The following is a 24644-nucleotide window of genomic DNA, read 5'->3' as shown; positions in this document are numbered from 1 at the left end:
CAGTTTTTTTTTTCCTGGCCATGACACACAGCTTATAAGATCTTAGTTCCCTGACCAGGGATGAAACCAGGGCCACAGCAGTGAAAGTGCTGAGTCCTAACCACTGACAGGCAGGCTAAGTCGCTTCAGTTTTATCCATCTCTTTGTGACCTTGTGGACCGTAGCCTGCCAGACTCCTCTGTCCATGGGATTCTCCAGGCAAGAATACTGGAGTGGGTTGTCATGCCCTCCTCCAGGGAATCTTTCTGACCCAGGGATCACACCCAAGTCTTCTACGTTACAGGCAGATTCTTTATTGTCTGAGCTACTAGGGAAGCCTGCTAACCACTGGACCACCAGGGAATTCCCTGTATTGTTTTTAATTAACTGTCTTGAGTAAACAAGTTTAATTTTTCCTTAGTGAGGTTTACTGCATTAGAGAGTTACTTGTTGATCTCAGGAAACTCAATAGTTTGAGGATCCAGATATTAGAAAAAATAAGTTATCACATATAATAAAGCTGTCCCTAAATAATTTAAACTGGGATTTATTTTACAAAGAAATAATTTGTAATTTGAAAAATGTTGTATGTAGCTTTTCAGAAATATGTTTGTGTTCTAAAGCTAGAAACTCTTAAGTTAGAACAGATATTGTATCAGTGTTTTGTAAATTGTTAGTTCTTGCTAAGCAAGCCTTTCTCTGTATGTTTGGTGAAAACTAACTCTAAACCTCATCCTAACCCAACTCCTTGGCATCCTTGACACTTCTTCTGGGTGATGGAACTTCTCACTGCAGGCCAGAGATGATCTAAGACAAATGTATACTCACTGCTTATTGTTTCGTTGTTTTAATTGCTAAGTCATGTCGGACTCTTTGCAACCCTGTGGACTGTAGCCCACCAGGCTCCTCTGTCCTCGGGATTTCCCAGGCAAGAATCCTGGAGTGCTCTTGTACTCTCTTATTAATACTGTGTGTTTCCTCCAACCCCATTGTGTGGGGAGAGTTTAGAGAGTTGACTCTTAGCATTCCAACTGCTGCTGCAAATATAGGTCCTGCTCCTGCCACCCAGGCAAGGGGCCGGGGTAGTACTCTAGATGGATACATACTCTGTTGATTGAGTCTGTTTCTGCCAGATAAAGCTGTATATCCCTGGAGTCCAGAGGCTACAAAGAACAAGATGCAGTCCTTTCCTTCAGTGAGCCATGCTCCAGGAAAGGGAAATTATGGATTGATAACCATGATGACAGGGTTTAAAAAGTTAAAAGAAGAAATCAAATGAAATGAGTCACTGGGCACTGTGTAGGAAAGTCTTAGGGTGGGGATAGGAGGTGGTGATAAAAGCTGAGCAAGGCTCTATGGAGGAGGTAGTATATAAGCTGAGTCTTACAGTATGAATGAATTTCAGTAGGCAGAGCTGGAGAGGTTGTGGGGAGAAATGGAAGGAAGTTCCTAGATGGAAAAGCATTGTCAGGAATGGGAAATCATCGCTCACAGCCACAGAATAGGTCATGAAGTGGAGGAAGTTGGAGGGGAAACTAGAGAGACAGGTTGAGCCTTCAGTGCCCAGAAGATTATTTTAGGACACTGGAAATCATTGAAGGATTTTGAATATGGGAGTGATGCGATCAGGGCTTGGCTTTTAAGAATCCTCTGCAGTCATGTGTAAAATGAATTTTGGAGACAGACCAGTCGTTAAGTTGTTTGCATCATCTAGGTGTAAGATCTTTTGGTTCCTGAACTGAAACAGTAGGAGTGTTACCAGAGGAGAAGGCATGCATTTGAGACACAAAGTGAATTTCTAGGTCCCCACAGACTTTGTTTTTGTACATTTTAATCCTTAGAGATATTCATGGCCTGCTTCCCAAGCCAGAGTCAGCTAGGAAGTAATGACGCTTTGTAATTAGCATCCTTTTCCTGGCAGCAACAACACAACACAGCCAAGTGTCACCTTTTGGGAACTCACCCAGACCTTTCTAAGGATCTGTCCTCGTCTGATAAACAGGTTGCGGTTTGGGGGAGAAACCACTTGAAATGCTTCCTGGACCTGCCCCCCAGCCTAAGGTTAGATCAGTAAGTAGCCGTGGGTGGCACATGCCCACTAAGCCTGTTCTGGATGACCAGCATCCTAGGGTCACACCTCCAGTCCACCCAGTGACCCTCCAGGGCGGGTAACAAAGAAGAGTATGTGGAACTGTCTGTACAGATGACACAGGCAGATACGTGTACCTAGCAAGCGCTGTGCTCTGCACTGTGGGAGTCAGAAGCCTGTGGTCTAGTTAAGAATAAGATTAATATGCCTAAAGCAGAAAATTAAGTCCTCAAACACATTGTAATGATTGGAAATGGCGTAGAAGTTAGAGAACTCTTCCCCCTCTCACTTTACCAACTTCACCTCCCCCTCCCAAACACACACATGCAAAAAAATAAACACAATCTGCCTTTTAAATAATTTTTGCTGTATCCGTTTCCCAGCAGTTCTATGATTAGGCATGTTTCTGTGAATTAGAAAGTTTAGATTCCTTCTTCAGCCACCCCCCTTCTCACCCCACCTCCTTTCAGTCTGACTTAAAGCCATAAAATACTTCTGCCTGCCTGCCTTTCGTTCTGTTTGTATGAATTAAGTCGACAGGATAAATATTCACATTCCCAGCTACAGGCTGAAACAATGTTTGCCTGTTCTGCCCAGTGAGTCGAAAAGAAAAGGGGGCCTGACATCACCCTATACTGTACATTCCCGGCATAGATCATTTATTTAAGTCCTTGAAAAAATACAGATGTTTTACCAGCCGAAATAAAATCCTGTGTAAACACTGAGCTTGGAAAAATGTGGCTCTGACTTTGCTGTGGGGGTTGGAGCAGTGTGGAGAGAAAGCCAGGAGGCAGAGTAGCAGATACAGAAATTTTATACTTGGTACTGAATGTGATAGGGGCAGAAGTGTTTGCCCCCAGTCTGTGTGCTGCCCAAGAAGACCAGGCTTTTGTTTTTAAGGAAATAAATACAGCTGCAAAGGGGGATAGATTTGTGGGTCTTCAGCAGGATTGTTCCTAATAAGGATACCTTCACCTCATTTATATCTGACCTCTGAAATGAACATCCCTTTTCTCTTCCGAGTTGTCCTTTTTCACGGCCTGGCTAAACCTGGTCCTGTTATTGCTGAATCCTGCTGGTTTCTGGAACTCAGCTGCTGTTGATCTTATAAGGGGGGAAATTGCCCAGAAGCCATGCTTGGTGGAGAGGAAAAGCCATCTTAGCATTGCATTCCCAAACAGCCATATATCATCTTGATCTTGTCTAACACAAGTCACTATTTTAGTCCAATAGCATAAACCAGACGAATTTCACTGGTGCAGCTCAAGTTCTTTCAGGGATCTGACTCATGACTCTCTTTAGGCCTGTGGCATTTATTCAAAGAGCATTCCATTTGCTCTGAGGAGTCACTTTTGAGATTCAAAGCTGCGAAAATGGACCCCATGCTTTACCAAGATGTTTGGGGGTGTCCCTCAGTCTCTCTGTGTTTAGCATGGGATGAGGGTGGGCAGAGGCTGACTGTTCTCCAGACTCATTTCAGATTCTCCCAGAGTTTCATTAAGGCTTGCATCTCAGGGGCAAGGAGTCTTAGGTCCCTCTAGCTGCTTCCTGACCACCCCCTCCTCAGAGCAGGTGTGACCGCCTCATCCCTGGGCAGTCCCAGGCCTGTGAGAGTCGGGGGTTTGCATTTGGTCGTTTGCATTTGGTCGTTTTCTATATGCATTTGTCTCCTTCTGACAACTATCTTAAGTCAATAAAGCTTTCTCCTGTTTTTTTGTTTTTTTTTGTTTTTGTTTTTGTGTGTGTGTGTATGCTGGAGACATCCCTAAGTCCACTCTAACCTTTCTCCAAGGGGTCTGCCATGGCTGGAGTTCACCAACTGTCTCGATCTGTCCCAGTATGATTATTAATAGTGCTCTTTTTCACTCTCAGAAGAATTCCTGGTTTGCAAGATAAATTACCCTAACAAGCGTCACATGGATATTCCTGACCAAACTCATTAACTCCCCATCCCTCATTCCCAGTCCTGCCACCTATTCTCATGATCCTGGTCTTGAAGCCTGGCCCTCCATCCCCAGCTGCCCTGGGGGAAGGTCGCTTTCCTGACCTTCAATGCCGGGTCTTCAGCAACTGCCAGGTCCTGCTTCTTCTGCCTCCGAAACGTCTCTCAGCTGCATCCTTCCCTCTGCGTTCTGCTGCTGCCATCATTTAGATCGGCATGAAGTAGGGGTGTCACAGAATTGTCGGATCTTCTCATTTTTCCAAAGAGTTTCAACATCAGGTTGATTTTGATGTGAAATCTCCCAGTTCACAAATGGCGATTTCAAAATACCTTGTAAGCCAAATAAAACATCTGCAGCCACTTTTGGTCCACAGTCTGTTCTTGGTTTACAGGCTCTGGTTTCAAGCCCCACCACCTTTTGTCTAGACTGGCAGCAGTCTCACTCACCTGACCCCTTCTGACCCAGCCTCCTCACTGTCCCTGGCCTTTCCTTTTCGAATTAGAGATCTGATCTCTGAAGCAGTCTTTGCTGTCTCCAGAACAGAGCACATATCCCTTGATGCTGCCTTTGAGATCCTTCCCTGTCTAACCTGACCCCTCTCTTCAGCTGTGTCTCCCACCACCCTGCACACATCCTGGCTCACTCTTGTTACCTGCGACTATTTGCTGTCCCCTGAGCCAGTCCCAATATTTTTCTTTTACTGAATGGGGTTTTTGTAGAACAGTTTTGGATTTTCAGAAAACATGAGTACAGATAGTTCCCATGTCATTCCTCTCTTCCCTACGCCCTCTCCCCAGTTTTCTCCTGTTATTAGTATTATGTATTAGAGTGGTATGTTTATTACCATTAATGAACCCATATTGATACATCATTATTAACTAATTTCATTAATAAAATTGTATTTATTTTTCATTTATTATTTTGCATTATAAAGTATATTTAGTATTTTATATGTATTTTAAATTAAATTAAAAATTAATAGTTTAAGTTAATGTTCACTTTTTTGTTGGTAATACCAATATTTTAATACTCTTTAACACTTTTTAATAATTCAGTTTCCTCTGCTTGTGTCTTCTTCCTCCCAGTTCTGGCAAGATTCTTTTCAAGGCTGCGTATGGCTATCATTCTTCCTGCAAAGCCTTCTCTGTTTATTTTTAGAATGAGGGCTGGAAGGGAGGGAAGAGATGGAAAAAGAGAACTAGCGTTTTGGTCAGGTGCCTAGCATGTGCCAAGTACTATTTATCTATATGTATGTTCTTTGAAATCTTTCTGTAGTTCTACCAGATAGATGTGATTATACTCTTTATATTACAGATAATATTATACTCATTATATTATAGATAATATTATACTCTTTACTGTGGGGTAAACAAGTGACCCAAAGCCCTACAGCTAGAAACTAGGTTTCCACCAAAGTCCCCTTGGCTCCAAAGTCTCTTCTCCTCTCACCCCCTTCAACAGGGTTGCGTTCTGATCATTGATCTAGCCTCCCTGCTTTTCCCACTGGGTTAGCAGTCCACTAGGTTAGGAATCCATGGAGTAAGGGACGTGCACTATCCAGCTCTGTGACTCTCCTCATTACTTGGGCTTGGCACCACCAGCCGCTCACCAAACCCGTGGGTGTGTGTCCTAAAGGCAGAGGTAATAGAGGAAGAGGCAGCAAACATCAGCATCAGTTCAGCAAATGCTTGTTGAACCCTGCTCTGCCCTGGATGTGGTGGAGGCTGGAAGGTCATGTGGAAGAGCAGAATGATGGCGAGGCCATTGTGCAGGTTATAAATCCCAACCAGGCAGAGTCTGGGAAACGACTGATATTTTTGTTTATCTACGACTGGAATGTAAGCTGCAGCAAAGCAGGGATTCTGTGTGTTCTCGGCTGCAGCCCCTAGGATAGCGCCTGGTAATAATAATTGTTTAATAAATATTTTTGGACTGAATGTTGTAATCCTGTTGCCACCTTGGGACACCTAAAGACACTGAACTTCTCAGGGTTCTCCTGTGGGTCCAGTTAGTCATCATCCTCAGGTCTGGCAGCTTGGGTTTCTCTGTGTTTGGTTTAATGCAGTTTCCTAATTATCCCAGGCCTGGGCTTGGCCACGCTGTTTGCCCAAAGTTCCTCTGGACCAGAACGTCAGAAAGGGAGTTGGGGGGAGGAGCTGCCTCGCCCCTGCCATCCTTGCAGAGTCAATGGACAAATGATCCTTCCTGGAGCTGCCTAGAACTCCCAGACCTGACCTTAGACCAGAGTTCCAGAAGTCTGGCCTCAATTCTGAACTTCATGCAAAGGATGGCCTCATTTTCCTTGAGAGAATTAAGCCAGCACCCTTTTTTTGGCTATACCGCACATACTGTGGGATCTTAGTCCCCTGACCAGGGATTGAACCCTCAGCCCCTGCATTGGAGGCATGGAATCTCAACCACTGGACCAGCAGGGAAGTCTCAAACCCAGCACTCTTCATGTGATAGGAGGGTAGTCATATATTCAAACATTTTCATTAATTATCTTTAAAGAAAACTTTTTCTCAAGCACAGTAACCTGTTTCAGACCTGTGCTCACAAGCCTCTTTTTCTTCTTCGCTGCCCTCTGTCTTCTCTCCCCCTCCTCCCCGCCCCCATTTTCCTTGTCTCCTCTGACCCCGTCTTTCACATATATCGCTCTGTTTCTCCTGCATGTTTATTTCCACCAAGGTTCTTCTAAGTATACCTTCCCCCACCATTGGCCCCATGTAAACAGACCGCACTCCGTTCCTGCTGAATAACCAGGATCACAATTGTTGTCTGGTTTGTGCCCAAGGTGACAGAATTGATGGACTCATAGGCCCGTTTTCATAAACCAGAGCTACCAAGCGTTTCAAAAACAGCCTTGTTTTTGCCAAGTAAGGTGAGCAAATATAGGACGAAGTTTAAACATCCATCAGGAGTTATTTTTGAAGTGATTGCTTCTAAATGAGAGGCGTTTGAAAAATCTCACAGCTTTCTTTATAAGTAAATTCCAAAGTCGTGTATTTTGCTGGTGTCTGCTGATTAATTACAGTCCTGTGACACCATGAAAAGCCACGGTGGTTGGTTCTGTGCAGCTGTGGAGAAAAGCAAAGCAAGACCCAGTGGCTTTGCCAACTCTCTCAGGATGGTGGGGATTCGGGCAGAGGGAGGTGATTTTTTTTCACTCTGGCAGTCACCACATAAGAACAGAAGCCCCAGCCAGAACCACTGCTCCAGACTTCACGACGGGCGGTATAGGTCCCTATGGGGGTGCGGTGAAGTAGTGATATTTGATCTGTTGCTTCTGAAATAACAGATCCATTATTAGAGAAAGCGTTTTCAGGCTCCACTCTGGGACTTGTGTGCCTTCTCCTATTTAGGGGAAAAAAAAAATTTTTTTTTAATAGCAATTCCATACAATAAAATAATCAAAACTGACTCTCTAAACCAGAGGTGCTCGCACAGCATATATTTGTTGTTAGAAATTGCAGATCTCTGAGCCAGGAAAACCTGCCTGCTCAGACCCCATTTAGGGTCTGATGGCTCTGGATCTCTTATCTTGACCTTTTGCTTTTTCTCATTGCTCCCTTTCCATACTTAACTCGCAAAGTTATGCCCTTCATTGACAGGAGAGAAAGAGAAGAAAAAGTGGAATCTTGCTGTTTAGAAAGAATCATCTGCAGCCCCAGTAAAGGATACAACAGAGAGAGAAACACTCTGATTATTAAAATAGGCTCTCCAAGTTCTTGATGTGTTTATCTGTGCTTGCTTTGCTCCACCCTCCTCCTCCCCTTGATAAAGGAGCTGAAGGATTTCTCTGATATGTCTTTTCCCTTGATACTAGCTAAGGTCAGTGGATCTCGTTTATGCCCTCATCCACTTTTGTTCTCTGCTGCAGGTTAGTACTTCTCACCGAGGCCTTGTTAGTGTCATCACTGGATGAACCCAAGGCACACATATGGACACAAACCAGTACACACACACGTGGCCTGTGCCATGGCCTTGCTGGAATTGTGGCCTTCATTCTAAATATAGGCAGCTAGAGAGAGACAACAGGATTTGTCTTGCTCTGCTTGATTCTAATGTATAATGTCATGGAAGAGTAAGAAAGCAGGGTTCTGCACTGCTGCCTCAGCTCCTGACGTCTTAGAAAAGATCTGAAAAATCTCAGTAGTTTAGAAACATCACTATCCAGTATTTGCAAAGGCAGGCGTCATTACAGCCTGCTTCTTCAGCCAAGCCCATTCTGATAAGCCCCAAACCAGATTAGACTCACAGACAGTTGATTTTTTTCCTGTGTAGTCAGATTTTGACTTTAAAAAATACTGTTTGAGGGCCTTCCCTGGTGGCTCAGGAGATAAGAACCTGCCTGCCAGTGCGGGAGACACGGGTTCAATCCCTGATCTAGGAGGATCCGTGGAGCAACCAAGCCTGTGTGCCACAACTGTTGAGCCTGTGCCCTAGACGCAGGGAGCGCTGAGCCCAGGTGCCCTAAAGCCTCTGCTCTGCAACAGCAGAAGCCACCGCAATGGGAAGCCCATGCACTGGAACTAGAGAGGAGCCCCCACCCTCTGCAACTAGAGAAAAAGCCTGTGCAAGTAGCGAAGACCTAGCACAGCCAAAAATAAATAAATGCAGAAATAATTTTTTTTAAGTGCTTTTTTTTTTTCATGAGACTGCTAAGATAAAGATGTTTGTATTTCTTTGCTAAAATAAATTTTTAGACTGTTTATAAGTAATAAACTCTTGCATCTAATGACTGGTCGCAGAATAGTCATCTTTTTCTAGACTTGGTAAGGAACCCAGAGCACAGGTACAGATGAAAGACATAAGGTTTTTGCCACTTGCTGCGTCCTTCCAAAATCAACATGCTTTTCCTGCAAAGAGGCCAGAGCCACATTTTGCAGGTGCCTGTTTCCTTTGAGGGGAATATTTTGAGGAAACCTAAGAGGGAAGAACTGGACATTTAGGAAAAATACATTTTCACAGCAGGATATTGCTTTTTCTCTCTCTCTTTTTTTTTTTTGGTTTAGGTTTTTCATTTGTTACAAGCCTTCTCAGACTCCAAATACAGAATGAATACATACTTTCAGCAGGAACTGGCTGACGTCGCTGTTTGTACCAAAGCCAAGCTCTGGCTGGCCAAGAGGTATGTTAAAGCCCCACATGAGCACGAAGTTATCGGGGGTTAGGAATACACTGGAGAAATGCTGTTCCTGGTTGTGGGAGTTTTAAAAGTCACTGGCATGAGTTTTCTAAACTTACTGGAGTTATATATCTTTTTCAAACTTTGGGTTGTGGTAAAGAACGAAAAATATTTTCTTGACAATTTTTCTAAAACTGCTGGGTGACGGGGCGGGCATGTACTATGGCTTTTTATCTGTCCACCAGTGTGGTTTTTTTGAATCTGCTATGTGCCCAGTCCTGTGTTAGATAACCCAGCAATGAAAGGCAGTAATTGACTGAATCATGTGGTGCAGACTACGGGACACCATGGCAACTCAGAGATGAGAGACTGGTATAAAACTTAAGCAGGCACAGAGGGGCCCAGAGGGGCTGAACAAGAAAAAGATACAAATTGCCATTTTAGGTATGTAGTGGAGGAGCTTGAATAAGCCAGGCAAAGGAGGCTAGATAACATTTTTTTTTTCATCCTTGCCATCATTAGTTTATTCTGAAACTTAAGGCATTTTCTGTGTGAAAGATGGAGTAAGAAGAATTTCTCAACTTTCTCGAATATACAGGAAGGCCTCTGTGTAACACAGTGTTCGATATCTGTGTCTCAGAACCTGACATTGGTTGGACAGTGTTACTGCGAGAATTTGCCACCCCCGTGTGCATCCTCTGTGATTCCAGGAGAAAGGAGTCCAGCAGAGGCCCACAGCCTACCACATTCCACGCTGTAGTATGTTGCCTTTGATTAATGATTAGTATCTTGGTTGTCTAACATAGCAGCCTCTTTTTTATTCTTCAAAAAACGTTCTTTTCTTCACTTTCCTTGGGCTCCCCACCTTATGTGGTGAGGCAAACAATGGCTAATGTGAGACCCACAAATCAGTGGAATTCAGCAAAGTCTCATTGAGCGTAGACTACACGATAACCTCTGTGTTAGGAACTGTAGTGTTGCAAAGATATAGGAGGAACTAGCCTTGACTTCAAAGTGCCCCATCCAGGAAGTAAGAAAGATGTGTAAATAAATTATTTTCATTTAATATGGAAAGTGTGGTAACAGAAGTATATAGTAGGTACAGGAGTAGCCTAGGGGGTTGGTGGGCAGGATGCCTTCAAGAGTTAAGAATTTTGCCAAGTGGTCACGACAGATGAAGGGTATTCCAAGCTCAGGGAATGTCATAGGCAAAGACATAGCAATGTGGAATGCCTTGATAAGTGTGGAGAACTACACAGAAGTTAGCTCTTCTGAAACCTAAAGTATAAGGGATGTGGCAGAAAATGGGACTGAGGAAATGCATGGAAGCCACACAGTGAAGGGTCCTAAAGGAGACCTTTAGGTGAAAGGGACCCAGGGACTTCCCTGGCGGTCCAGTGGCTAAGACTCCACACTCCCAATGCACGGGACCCAGGTTCTATCCCTGGCCAGGGGACTAGATCCCACATGCCACAGTGGAGGTCAGAGACCCCGAGTGTGACAACTAAGACCCAGTGCAGCCAAATACATTTAAAAAGGAAAGAAAGAAAGGGATCTAATGAAGGATTTCTCAATGAGTGGAGATGTGAGGCTCTATGTTTTCTAAGCAACTATAGCTTTGACCAGGATTATTGATGGGAAATTCTCTAGTATCTGAAATGCCAATAAAGGGAGCCTCTCAGTTTTAGTCCAGTTTTTGTTTCCTCTCCAAAAACTGCTCCCTTAAGCCTAGTATCATTTGCCTCTGTGTGGCTTTTAGAGAAGGTCCCAAGATACCTTTTCTGAGAGAACAGGAATTGTGATCATATTCATATTCTCCTCTGTTTATCAATTAGTGGGCCTGGTCCTCTTAGCTGTTATTCCTGGGAGTCAGGAAGTCAGGGACATCATCTTATTGAAACCTCAGCTTCCAGCAAGGACTGCCCCAAGACAAAATCTGAATCTCCTATTCTTCAAGTTCTGTACGGAAGGACATTCTGCCCCCCTTAGTTTGCTGCCCCTTGATGAATCTCATAGAAATTCATCATCTTTATGATGTCTGATACTTGCTTTAATACAGCTTGAGGGAGGAGAGAGGATTAAGAAGAGCAGACACACTTTGAGAATTGTTAAAGTCTGGTCGTGGGTCTGTGTGGCCTCATCATTATATTCTTTCCACTTTTGTATATTCTTTAAAACTTCTATAATACAAAGTTGAAGACAGGAAAAAAAAAAAAAAGAAATTCATCATCTTCTGGCTTCCTGAGTCAGTTCCTTCTTGGAAGGAGGAGATGGAGTAACAGGCCAGCCATCTGAAAGGACCTTCATGTTGCACAGTGCCTGAAGATGGATGACAAAGCTGCCACCAGCCTCCTCTTCAGCTAGAAAAATCCTCTCGGCCTTCCCTGTGGTTCCTATTGCAGTTTCCTAGTCTAGTCTTTTCATTATCCTTCTCCCTCCCCTTCTCTGATTTTCCTCCATGATTTTCCAGCCTAGAAAACAAAGACATGAATCACTGAAATTCGCTGGGTTTCCAGCTTCCTTGCCCAGAGTCTAGGAAGGCCACTTTTATGTTTCCAGTACAGTCAACTCGTTATTATCCAAGTGTGAACTTTACACTCTGTGGGTGGTCTGTAACACCAGGCTTCCCGTTACTCCACAGCACACTTTTACCATATTAATCAGGATGTGTTCAGAGCCTAGAATAGAGTTTGAGAGGAAAACACATGGCCAGAACACAATATATCCGAAACCCATGTGTCAGTTTTTCTGGATTATCCATGTCACTGGCAGGATAACTTTGAATTTCCTAAATAGGAAAGTATAGAATCGGGTATAAATGATGAAGCCTCAGCCTGCCACATGCCTGCCCTGTCCTTGGTCCTCCGAGAGTGTTGTCCTAAGAGCTGTTTGTCTGCACTGGGAGTTCCATTCTTAGACAAGCCACTTCTGGGTCCGGGTGGGCCCTTCTTAAAGCCAACCCCTGACTTATATTCTCATATGCTTTTCCCCGAAAGGTGTTATAATACAAAGTATTCCAAATTTCACTGCTGAAGAGGCCCTTTTATGTCCCCAGCAATTTACGAAAGAGGAATAGTAAATGTTGCTTTGTGCCTGCTAAGGATTTTCTGTTTCTTCTGAGTTTAGCTTGAAACATCGCTGTTATTGCAAAGAAAAAAAAAGTTGGTTCAAATTTTAGCACCAACAGCTCTTTCCTTCTTCAGTTTATTTGATCATTTAGCTTGAGTTTATTCAGTCTAATAGATACTAAAACATTAGTGAGGAGGTCATTTATTTATTCCCCAAAAGGAGGCTTAAAAAAAAAAGTTCATTGGAGCCATTGGATGATCAGTTCCATTTTTTAACATTTTGACCCCAAAATCAAGGATACATAAAGACTTTTGTCATGTATTTGTGTTTTGGCTTTGCAAGATTAATAGAGATTTATATGAGGTGATTAAGCAACAGCCTTGGATTTGTTGGGGAATTTTTGGTGATGAATGGCCAACTGGCAGCATGGCCGGAGTAGAGGACTGGGCTTCTGCTCTTACAGTCCGCTTTTCATTCCAAGATGTCAAAGCCTTAATGGAAATCAGCTCGTTAATCCTTCGAGTCCCTTCCTTCCCCTTTCCCGGCCATCCCTCTCTCCTCAGTCCAGTTTACTATCTCTCTCCTGGTGCAAAGACAGTTTACCAACTACTGGAAGAAAACTAAGCTGACCCAGGCCACAAACCAAGTGGGAATAGGGGTCAGCTGCCGGCCTGGCGAGGCTGGCTGTGAGGACTTTGAAGAGGAAGTCAGCACAGCCCCACTCGCAGCCCTGTCTGCTGCCCCTGCTCTGTGCAGATTCCAGCCCTGCCGTCCCAGCTGGACCACAGGTCCTGCCTGGATGGGAAGGACTTTTAAAAAGCCCTGTTAGGTAAGAGTAAGAGGAGAATAGATTTACTTACTTTGATTGAAAGTTGGAATTACTGTTATTTGGGGCTTTAAATTTTTTCAGAAATCAGCCTGGTTATCTATCATCTTTGGTTATAAAAGGAAAAACCTGTGTGTGTGTGTGTGTGCGTGTATGCATGCGTGTGTGCGTGTGTGTGTGTGTGCCTGTGTGTGTGTGTGTGTGTGTGCGCCTGCGCGCACGCGCGCATGCCCTTTGAATAAATGTGGTAAACTAAATGGGCTATCAGACTCCATGCGATGGATGATGTGATGCCCGAGAAGAAAAATGTGTCCTACAAAATGTCTTTCACTTTTTTCCTTGACTATCAGTGTAGTTTGTGCTCATCGCAGAAGATTAGGGAAGAAAATACAAGTCTACTCTCAACAACATCCCGTGGAACCCACTTATTGGTTAACAGTTTTATATACATAGTTACTTCATCTTTCTTCCTGTGTTTTTTTAATGTAGTTGAAATTAAGCTGTATGTATATAAGATATCACTTTTTTCATTTAACAGTATATGAATGCATTTGTTGAAGAGTCTTCTTTTTTTTTTTGGATGGGCCCTTTTTTTTTAAATTTCTGGCTTCCCTGGGTCTTTGTTGCTTTCTCTGTTGTGGTGAGCAGGGTCTGCTATTTGTGGTGAGCAGGCTTGTGTGTGTGTGTGTGTGTGTGTGTGTGATGTGAAAACTCTTTATGGTATAGCTGCTATGGAAAATAGTAGGAGGTTTCCTCAAAAAACTAAAAATAGAATTACCATATGATCTAGCAATTATACTTCTGGGTATAGACCCAAATGAATTGAAAGCAGAGTCATGAAGAGATATTTGTAAGTGTTATAGTTGTATTGTTCACAATAGGCAAGAAGTAGAAATAACCCAAGTGTCCATTGATAGATAAATGGATAAACAAATATGGTATGTATGAATAAGAGAACTTTAGGCTTAAAAATGAAGAAAATTCTAACACACAGTACCACATGGATGAACCTTGAGCACGTTATGCAAAGTGAAATCAACCCATCACAGAAGACAAATACTATAGGATTCCGCTAATGTGAGGTTCCTGGAGTAGTCAAATTCAGAGAGACAAAGTAGAGTGGTGGTTGCCAGGGGCTGGCAGGCAAGCAAAAGTTAGGGTTCTACTCAGAGCGTTTTCATTTTACAGGATGAAAAAGAGTTCTGGAGATTGCTGGTACAACCATGTACATGTGCTTAACACTCCCGAACTGTTCACTTAAAATGGTTAAGATGGTAAATTTTATATTGTGTTTATCACAATTTTAAAAAATTTTAATGACAAATATTTAAAATCTCTTTTGTATCCTATCATTCCTCTAAGGTTATTGTCCAGACTTCTTATGATAATTATTTTCTTGCTTTTCTGTCCTGTTTTTACTGTCTACGCATCACTAAAAGTAAAATGCTTTTTTGCCTATTTTTGTATTAAGAAAAAAATCTTTGAAAACATCGTTTGTTAAAGATAACATATTTTGGTCACCTGAAAAATCAGTCATTAGGTTGACCTTACCATTGTTCCATTATTGGCCATTCAGTTTGTTGCCCATTCATTCAACAAATATTTATTAAGCCCTGCTGTTTGCCAGGCTGTATTAAACATAGAAACTACTTATTAAAGCCCCTACTTTAGTATGGAGAAGGCAGCAAAACAGTCTTGTCGAATAGAATTGTAGACCTAGAACTTTAGAACCGGAAGGAATCATAAAGTTATTGTAGTTCTCTCCCATCCCCATGCATGTGGGAAAGTGCAACCCAGAGAAATGAGGGATTTGCCTGTGTTCAAACAGCTGCCCAGGCTGTAACTACTACCTGGCAACAGCTAACGTTTTTGGAGGGCTTAACTCCCTGCTCCTTGTCAGGCTCTTTCTACTGGACCACATTGCCTCTATCTATCCAGTGTTTTTAAGTCAGGGCTTTGAATGGTGGTAACTGAACATTTTCGATAACAGTGCTTCTCAGATCTTAATGTACACATGAATCACCCTGTGGGGCCCTTAGAATGAAGAGTCTCCTTCAGTAGGCCTGGGGTGGAGCCAGAGATTTGCTTTTCTGACAAGCTCCAAGGTGATTCCGATGCTGCTTTCTGAGACAGTGCCCATTTGAGGGCCAAGGGTCAGAGAGTCAGCCACTGTAGATCACCCCACCCTTTGAAATACTCCCACCTTCACTCCCTCATTCTCAGGGCTTGTGTCTGGAGCTTGGAGCCATAGAAGAGGGTGAGGCTACTGAAGGGATCAGCACAGAATTCTTTTGCCATGCGTCTGGTGTGACCTGCAGCAAGGGGACCACATGGCCTCTATGGGGAGTCCACACTCCCTTGTCCGGGCAGCCATCCCAGGAGACTCAGTGCCTAGGGTAGGATTCAGGCTTCATTGGCATGCAGTGAATATTCATCACTTTGAAAAATAATAATAGTCTGATACTCTGTTGAGAAATAATAGTCTGATTCCCTTGTGGCTTAGTTGGTAAAGAATCCACCTGCAATGTGGAAGACCTGGGTTCGATCCCTGGGTTGGGAGGATCCCCTGGCAAAGGGAAAAGCTACCCACCCCAGTATTCTGGCCCGGAGAAGTCCATGGGGTCACAAAGAGTCAGACACGACTGAGCAACTTTCACTTCACTGGAGAGAAAAACAGGCTCTCAGGAATACAAAAACAGGTCCCAAGGTTCCTAGGAAAGCGACCTTGGGAAATAAATTTTTGAATAATCAGTGCTGATGGAGGGAAGAGATGATGAAAGGAGTTTATGTTTGTTGAAGACCTCCTCTTTGTCCTAGATCCAGTGATTTGTTTCCCCAAGTTAATTCTTAACATGCAGGAAGTGTTAGCTGTTTGACCCATTCACTTCCCCTGTACAACTTCCCGTCGGTGCTCCTGATACCACCCAGTCCCTCCTTCATATCTTTTGCATTTCTCTAGACTGCCTTCCGTATCCACTCACTTAGCCATGCTCTCATTTGCTCTCCCCATTTTCTCTCCTTCTTACTGGCCCCCTCTAAGCTAAGGTGGTATGCTCATGGAAGGCCTGGGATCTAAATACATAAGAAAAATATGCTTATAGAGACAAAGCTAAGGCTGGCTTTTGTGTGGCAAGCCCAGTTCTGCCCCAGGGGGGTCTGTGGCCAGCTGCAGAAGTCCTGGTTTAGAGTTCTGTTTTGCTTTACAGCTGAAGACAGCAGTTATTTTCTAACCACCAGATTTATTCACACAAGAGACTATACTTCCCAGGCAGAAATCCTGGGATTTAGGTCAGATTCCATTGTCCCAGTGTCCCTTAGCCCTACCCCTATCCCTCGCATCTTCTGGACCAGCCCCCTCCCTAAAGAAAAGGTCCTTCTTTCACAACTCCTGCAAGGGGCCTTAGCCCTTCACCACAGCTGCAGGTTGCATTTCACTTCCATGCTGCTGAAAGGAATCCAGTGGAGATGGGTTGTTAAAATATTCAGATGATCATGTGGCATTCTAAGGCTGTCATTTGTGGTCCCTGCCAAAACTGTAAGGGAAGCAAGTCTTAACAGGGATGGTTACTTACATAGCAAGTTTCCAGGCATTACTGGGGGTTGGGTTTGCTTCGGGTTTGTTTCTTCTATGCTCTTTTTCTTTTTCTCAAAATAAAAGTTTTCCCAGTACTCCCCCACCCCCTCCCCCTTTTAATTGCTTTTCTTTCAACCCCCAGATTTTACCAGGGAGGGAGAATCTCATCAGGACCCCTCTTTAATCCCCCAGCTCAGCCTATTCAAAGTCTCTCTGAGCCTCGTGCATACTTGAATGATGAGAGAAATGAAGCTGGTATATTTTAGACCCAAGCTTGTTGACATTTGTTCACTTCCCTTTCAGACTTCTCAGGAATGTTCAAGGTCATGATATCTTGGGATGAGATCCTGTTTGTAGTTTTAAAAACAGAGAGAAACATTAAGTTAGCACATTTCAACCCAAAGCAGTGGGCAGCCTTTTCTGAGGCACAAAACCTTTTCTTCATTAGATATTCCTTTTAAAATTACATCAAGTTTTAAAGGAATAAGCTGTTTAAGAAGTGAAGCTTGAGACTACATGAGGTATTTCTTGTTGACAGGCTGAGCTTATGGAAACTAGTCAGGTAAAAGCACTCAGAAGTGATCAATACATTAAACTGAGACTTTGAACAAGTTGCCCAAGATCAAAGCTTCCTCCTTACTGTAGCAAGAAATAAAAATAGTTTGTTTATGCAACTGCACATCAAGAATTCAACCCCCAACTTTCTATGTTTTAAATATAGAAATCTGCAAACCTAGCCTGGAGGTGGTAATTCATTTGATAAAGGGCTCAGAAAGATCTGTCTTGCTCCACTTGTAGCTGTTGGCTTCTTGGGGTATTGCTGTTGGAAGATTTAGGCAGTGTTGTCATTGCCCAGCTTGCAGAGGATGCAGGCTTTAAATGGCCTCAACACATTTTCATAGTATTATGTAAAACTGTAATATAACAGGTTATTTTTTTTCCTTAGCATGTGACATGTTTCATCCTTTGGGTAAATCAACACCTTGGTTACCTTCATTGAGCCATCACCAGTGAATCCAAGGCAATTCAGACGGCACAGTGGAGAATGTAGAGATGAGTAATATTGTCCCTATTTCAAAAACCAAGTGAATAAGATGGGTCTGGATTTAATTAACTGTAAACATGTAAGAATTTGGTAAATGCTGGAATGAGGTCAAAGTGTATTATAGAAGCCAGCTAGTTGGGGGTGGGATGTCAAGGACATCTTTGAGGAGAAGGGAGAAGTCTTTAAAGGCTTGCTGCTGCTGCTAAGTCGCTTCAGTCGTGTCCGACTCTGTGCGACCCCATAGACGGCAGCCCACCAGGCTCCCCCGTCCCTGGGATTTTCCAGGCAAGAACACTGGAGTGGGTTGCCATTTCCTTTTCCAATGCATGAAAGTGAAAAGTGAAAGTGAAGTTGCTCAGTCATGTCTGACTCTTAGCAACCCCATGGACTGCAGCCTACCAGGCTCCTCCGCCCATGGGATTTTCCAGGCAAGAGTACTGGAGTGGGGTACCATTAATTGTTAGGTAAGGTTAATTCTCACAGATTGGTGAATGAGTGAAGTTACACTGATATAGAGCTGATGATGTTAAATAACCTGTGAAGGTCTCATTGTCCACATACAAAGAAAGGAATTTTAGTAGTGCTTAGCATTGTGGGGACCATTTTTTACACACGTGCATACTCAGCCACTCAGTTGTGTCTGACTCTTTGCAGCCCCATGGACTGTATCTCATCCAGGCTCCTCTGTCCATGGGATTATCCTGGCAAAAATACTGGAGTAGGTTGCCATTTCTTCTTCCAGGGGATCTTCCTGACTCAGGGATCAAACCCGAGTCTCCTGTAGCTCCTGCCCTGGCAGGTGGATTCTTTATCACTGAGCCACCTGAGAAGCAGAGACCACTTTAGATATATATAATTAAGCCTCTATTGTCAAGGTTTAGTTATGATCCAGTCTAGTTGAAAAGAGCTTATCCAAGTGAAAAAAACCAACAGTGACATTCATATAGAATTCTTAATTCCATAGTATGTATATTAAGTCTAAGAATTCAGAAAAGAATGTGGATTGGGAAGGTTTCCTAGGGGAGTTAGGTAATTGAGCTGGGTTTTAATGGGCGTGATTTGGAAACACCGTAAGTGGTGAGAAAAGAGCATATCAAGATGGTGGACAGCATGGTCAGGGACACACTAGTGAAGAAAGTGTTTGCATTTAGGCCAGTGGGGGTGTAAAACTGAAAAAGACATGGTGTGTTTGGAGAGCTGTACAAGATTTGATAAGAGACCAGTTGTGCAGGCCTTAAATGTCAGCCAGAGGAATTTGAATCTGATCCAAGAGGGAAGAGGAAGTCAGTAAGCACAGACTAGTAAATAGGCTGTCTCCATGCTGATGAGACACACTGAGGAGCGTGTTACATCTTTCCAGCCTCTCTCAGTGACTGAAAAACTCTCCAGCCCCTGCTGGAGGTTCACAGAAGCTCCCTAGTAGCAACCCACCAGCTCTGTCTGGTACTTGGAAACTCCTTTGCATGCCTGGGCAGTTAGTGATGGGAACAGAGATACTGCCCATGTGCATTTGAGACTTCATGGGTATTGTCTGTTCAACATTGCTAAGAGGACCATAGAACCGCAGAGTTTATAACAGGAAAGGGAATGTAGAGATCATCTAATCCAGTGGAATCCTTTCTTCAAACAGAAGCTTAAGTGGAAGTTCAAGATGTTCGAGGTAATAGAGATGGCAAATATGGTGCAAATGTGGGCCTGGAGGCCCACCCACATGGCTTCTCAACCATTGGAGCCCCCAAAGGGACTGCAAAGAGCACCCTGACTCCCTATTTCAAAAAAGTGAAAAAAGTGAGTGTTCATTGCTCAGCCATGTCCTATTTTTTATGACCCCATGGACTGTAGCCCACCAGGCTCCTCTGTCCATGGGATTCTCCAGGCAAGAATACTTCAGTAGGTAGCCATTTCCTTCTCCAGGGGATCTTCCTGACCCAGGGACTGAACCTGGGTCTCCTGCATTGCAGGCAGATTCTTGACTGTCTAAGCCACCAGGAAAGCCCCCTTATTATTTCAAAACAGGAATCTCATCCAAACCAGTATCTGTAGACAGGAAAATAGACACAAGGGACAAGTGGCTTCTTCCTACTTGACAGATGCGTCTGGCTGCAAAGATAGCCTAAATTTGGGATTTCAAGAGCAAATCGGTTTTCTGCCTCTTGGTCCTCTTGCTTCCTTTGCTGCAGCTGGATCATCCTTGTAGGAAACACTGCCACCCCCAGCCTCTGGGCTGCCCAAGGCCTTCTCTCAGGAGCTGCCCTCCTTGGTCAGGACCCCATCACTAGACCTTCTTGCCAATACAACTCAGCTTCTCTAGATCCCCTTTCCCCAGAAATCCACTCTCAGCTGACTCACTGCTGCTTGATATGACCCACATATCATGCTTACATGTTACTAAGCACTAGTATGTAAATAATTCTTCTGAGTCTATAGCTGTTTTTCACTGTTGATCTTCTGGAGACATTGCTTTTAACTGAAGTCAGTAACTTGAGGGCAGGCTTTCCGGCAACACGTAGACCTAGCAGGCATGCTCCCTGAGGCTTCACTTGGCTTCCTACTTCTCTGTACTCATATTGAGCCGACTTAGCGCTGGTGCCTTTGTCCTAATTGGCCGGGCTTTGGGCTGACCCTCTGAAGGCTTGTGGGGCCTTATGTGAATAAGTCAAGGGAGCGGGTTTGAGAGAGACCCTCCGAAGCCTCACTCTCCTCCTCGCTGCCCGTGATGCCCAGGCTTCCTCAGCGATTGGACTGGCCTGCGGGTCTCTGGAAATAGCTTCCTCTCACAATCAGGAACTTATTCCTGCTTGAGCCGGAAGGGACCCTTACTAGCCCGAAGGCCCTGTGTTCCTGGGTACCCACAGGGGGTCACTTTGAGAGGCCCTGGGTGAGTGGAAAAGATTCTGGCTGTGAGCACGCCTCCCTGAGGTTGAGGCGGGGCAGGATATACTCGCTGGTAGCATGTCTGTGTTCTGGCCCCCTGCTCAGCTGCTAACCAGAGATGGGTGGCCTCTAACTTCCTTGGGCCTCTTTTGTTTTGTTTTAACATTTATTTACTTATTTGGCTGCACAGGGGTCTTAGTTGTGGCATGTGGAATCTAGTTCCCTGACCAGGGATTGAACCTCGGGCCCCCTGCATTGGAAGCACAGAGTCTTAACCGCAGGACCACCAGGGAAGTCCGGGTGTCAGTTTTTTATCTGTTAAGTTGGAAGATCCAAAATGGGAGGTAGGTGAAGATGGAAAAGGACATAGTGAGTAATGGGTATGCAAGTACAAAAGAGTTAAGCAAATAGGGAATATTTATTGTCAGATAATGAAGTCTTTATCAGTCTTGTTGGCCATGTTGAAAACAGGCCTTTCTGGTGGCCGGCACAGAAACAGCTGTGCTTCAAACCTCATTCTTCTCCAGCCTGGCCACCAGGACACGCCACCAGAGCGTGTGGCTGCAAAGCAGCATGCTCTAATTGTTCGGCCCAGCCTCTCCCCTTTCATCTCACTGTGTTTGGGACACACAGATACAAGTTGTCTAGAAAACCTTGATTCTATTCTTGGTTTCTGCCCTGATCTTGGACAGGTCACTTGAGCTATGTGAGCTACTTTGTTGATTTATAAAAATGGGAATAACAATGCCAATTTTTTTCTCCTCTCAAGACTCTTTTAAAGATAAAATGTTTTTTGAAGATAAAACTTTTAATAAAATGCAGTTGATATTATTTTTGTGGCCAGGGCTAATTTCCAAGTGTGTGCTTTGCCAAGATTTCATGAACAGACTTTGGACTATACTGTTAGAAATCCTCACCTGTGATCTACATTCAGACTTCTCTTGCAGCTACTAGAAGTTTTCATTCACCTCACTTATATATTCTATTTTTAAAGAAAATAATCTAGGGAGAAAGTAAAGTTTGAAAGGAAAGGGGACTTCTGTTAGCATTTTATGTAATAACTGAAGCTATATATCCTCCAAGCCCCAAACTGTACAATAAAAGTTTTCTTAGACTACCTTTCTCCCATAATCCCTAGCACATTGCTTATTAAGTTATTAACCAGCAATTTCTCTGGCAGCATATTAAACTTTACTTTTAAACAAGTCACAGAGGGGGGGAAACATGCATCTCTCATAAAAGGAATAAAAAACATACACCCTCTAAAATGGTTTCTTCAGGCTTTGAACAAATCCCAACCCCCACACAAGGTCTCTTTTTCCTCATTCTCTCCACATAACTTGAGTGTTAGTACATTAATGAGAAAAAGATGCCTAATAGAAAGATGGAAAAATATGAGGGCCTCTGGGAGGGGTGGGTGGCTCCCTGGGGGTCCTCTGAAAAGGCAGGTGAGCCTTCCCAGAGGGAAATACAAAGCCTTGGCATTGAGCTTGTGGGCTTCCTCTCATATAGCAGCACTCCCCTGGGAAGCAGAGGCGGCTGTGACTTTGACCTTGACCTAAGCAGAGCCCCAGGGCCTTATGCAGACTGCCTGGGCCTTTGCCAAGTGCCTACCCAGAACCTTGGTAGAGTAGTTGAGGCCTTCTTTTCACAGATTCCATCTCCCCAGGGGCAAAGGAGGGTTTCCCTGTTGGCTTAGCTGGTAAAGAATCCGCCTGCAATGAGAGAGACCTGGGTTCGATCCCTGGGTTGGGAAGATTCCCTGGAGGAGAGCATGTCAACCCACTCCAGTATTCTGGCCTGGAGAATTCCATGGACTGTATAGTCCATGGGACTGCAAAGAGTCGGACATGAGGCAGCCTTTCCAGGGGCAGCCCCTGTGCCCTAGAGCATATGGCTTGGACATATGGTCCCTTTCTGGACAGACTCACAGCTCATGGTCTCTTGCCTTGTGCTTGACAATTTGGTAAGAATTCCTTACAAACTGGCCAATACCCAGAGCAGGGCATGAAGATGGCTTCACATTAAAAGGAGAATCCCAGTAGGAGGGCTGTGGGGCAGCTCATATATGTGGGTGTGAGTATAAATACTAGCAGAGCTCCAGACCAAGAAAGGCTGGATGGAAGCTGGAACATACCATAACAATGGAGCTCTGCTGCCACCGCCTCCCCTCCCCCAGGGGAGCCCAAGGTAAATGAGCAGGGCCGGGAGGGGGTGTTAGCCAGCCAGGGGGTGGCGAACAGGGGGTGTTGGCCCTGTGTGCTGCTGCCAGCTGGCCCTGCCTGCAGATCTGAATTCTGTATGTTATGGAGTTGTGGGAAGAACATATATTCTGCAGGTCCTGACCGTTTGGCATCTTGGTTTAAACAAATCTCCTATTGTTTCTCCAGAAATGTCATAGGAATGATTGCTTAGCTGGGGGCCGTGGTAAAAATGGAAATCAGAAGGGAGAGAGGGGTCCTTTTTATTTAATTTACACTTCCACATTTATATGACTTCATGTGGCCCACATCAGAGAAGTACCTCCTGGCTCCTCACCGCGGCAGCTCTTCCTCTTATAACCAAATGTAAGGCGAGATGGCATCTGGTCTGCGGACAGCTACCATTGCGGAGTCCCAGACTGCAGAGGAGTACAAAGGTGGCCCGCGGGATCTCTGGGAGATCAGAGGAAGTCCAAAGAGATGTCCGCCATTCACACTGCTCTCCGAGGCCAGTCTCTGATTGTTAGTCAGGGACGGTTTCCTAGAGGACAGGCTTTGAAGTGAGTTTTAAGTACAGGACATGGTGTGGCTCGATGTGTGTCCAGTGAGGGGACTGTGGCGGGGTGTGGGGACAGTTAGAGACCATTTCCGCCCTCCCTTTTCTGCCTCTTTCCCCACTGCATTATTCTTCTCCTCCCACCTGTGGCCCAGCTTCTCGCCTGCCTGCTCTCTGCCTTCCTCTTCACCTCCTTTCCCTCTTTTTTTTTTTTTCTGGCTTTCTTCTTTCTAGCCCATTTCAGTCCTGGTGGTGGGTCCCCAGAATACTGCTTCATTAAGCCCAGTGCTGGCCCCATGGCAAGAGGCTTTGTAGTCACTGTGGTGCAGACCAGGCGTGACCTGAGTGGGAGTGAGTTTACGGAGGATCCCAGATTAGAGGGAGAGATTGCCATGGACCATGATGGGCCCCTGCCGGGACTCACGACCCAGAGTCATCCTAAGCCATCAAACTGGCCAGCCGCACCTGTATGATTTTCTGGTCTTCATTCTTCCCAGCATGCGGCAAGCTTGCTCCCATCTTTGGATCTTTGCAGAGTGAACTCTCGTCTGAAATTCCTGCTTTCCATTCACTCGTGGACTCTTTCCACATCTCCAGACCCTTCCTCCAACACACACACGACCATAAGCTCTTCAAGGCCAGAACCTGTCCCCTTCTCTACTCCTGTTCCAAGTAGGATACACCCCATGGTACTTAGTAAAGGTTTCTAGATTAATAAAGTTAAACCATGAGTCTAATCAGGATTCTGGGGAGGAGTAATTCCCTGGGGTCTGGAGTGACCTTCGACCTTGACTGTGTTGAAGTCCAGATAGACTTCTCAGGACTTAGACCTTAACAGACACTAGCAACCTAAAGCCAGAACAGTTGTTTTCAGCCCTCTGAGGATGGCAGTGAATTCTTCTGAAAAAGTCATCCAAAGTGACAAGCAAAAATATGTCCAAAGTGAACTGTCTGTTTCTTGCTGGGAACCCTCCAAGGCTGCATGCTAATGGGCCCTCTCGGCCCTAGCCGTCCAGTGGACCAGTGGGGTCCCGCCTGAGCTTCAACCATTTGGAGCTTTTGGAGCTCTGAAAGGTCACTCCTAAGCACTTCCATTTGGGGCATGTCATCATCTTGTGTCATTTCCTGCTGTCCCATCCATTCCACATCCCCTTTGTGCTTCTTCTTATTTTTCAAACATGTAACATGCCGTCATCTTCGGACACGCTGCTTCCTCTGCTGGAGTCATGCCGCCCACAGTCCATCTCTTAGACTCCTCCTGCAAAGGCACTTCTGGTTTTACCGAGGCGTTTCCCCCCACCACCCCATCCTTAATTTTTACTCTGTCAACCCTCCTTTGAGCACCCATCATACCACATGA

At 44.6% G+C, this 24644-nt stretch overlaps 1 protein-coding gene across 2 annotated transcripts in view; it reads left to right on the top strand.

The window, feature by feature from the left end:
• Positions 1 to 24644, top strand: part of THADA (THADA, armadillo repeat containing) — a 328090-nt gene that overhangs the window by 217801 nt on the left and 85645 nt on the right. For both annotated transcript variants that reach the window (XM_013967596.2, XM_013967597.2), the window contains exon 31: positions 9027 to 9142. In XM_013967596.2, coding sequence (XP_013823050.2) covers positions 9027 to 9142 — 116 coding nt within the window. The remainder of the gene's footprint in view (positions 1 to 9026; positions 9143 to 24644) is intronic.

Source organism: Capra hircus, chromosome 11, assembly GCF_001704415.2.
Source record: "Capra hircus breed San Clemente chromosome 11, ASM170441v1, whole genome shotgun sequence".
NCBI lineage: Eukaryota > Metazoa > Chordata > Mammalia > Artiodactyla > Bovidae > Capra > Capra hircus.
Note: the sequence above shows the minus strand (reverse complement) of the source record. Positions and strands in the feature narration are given on the sequence as shown.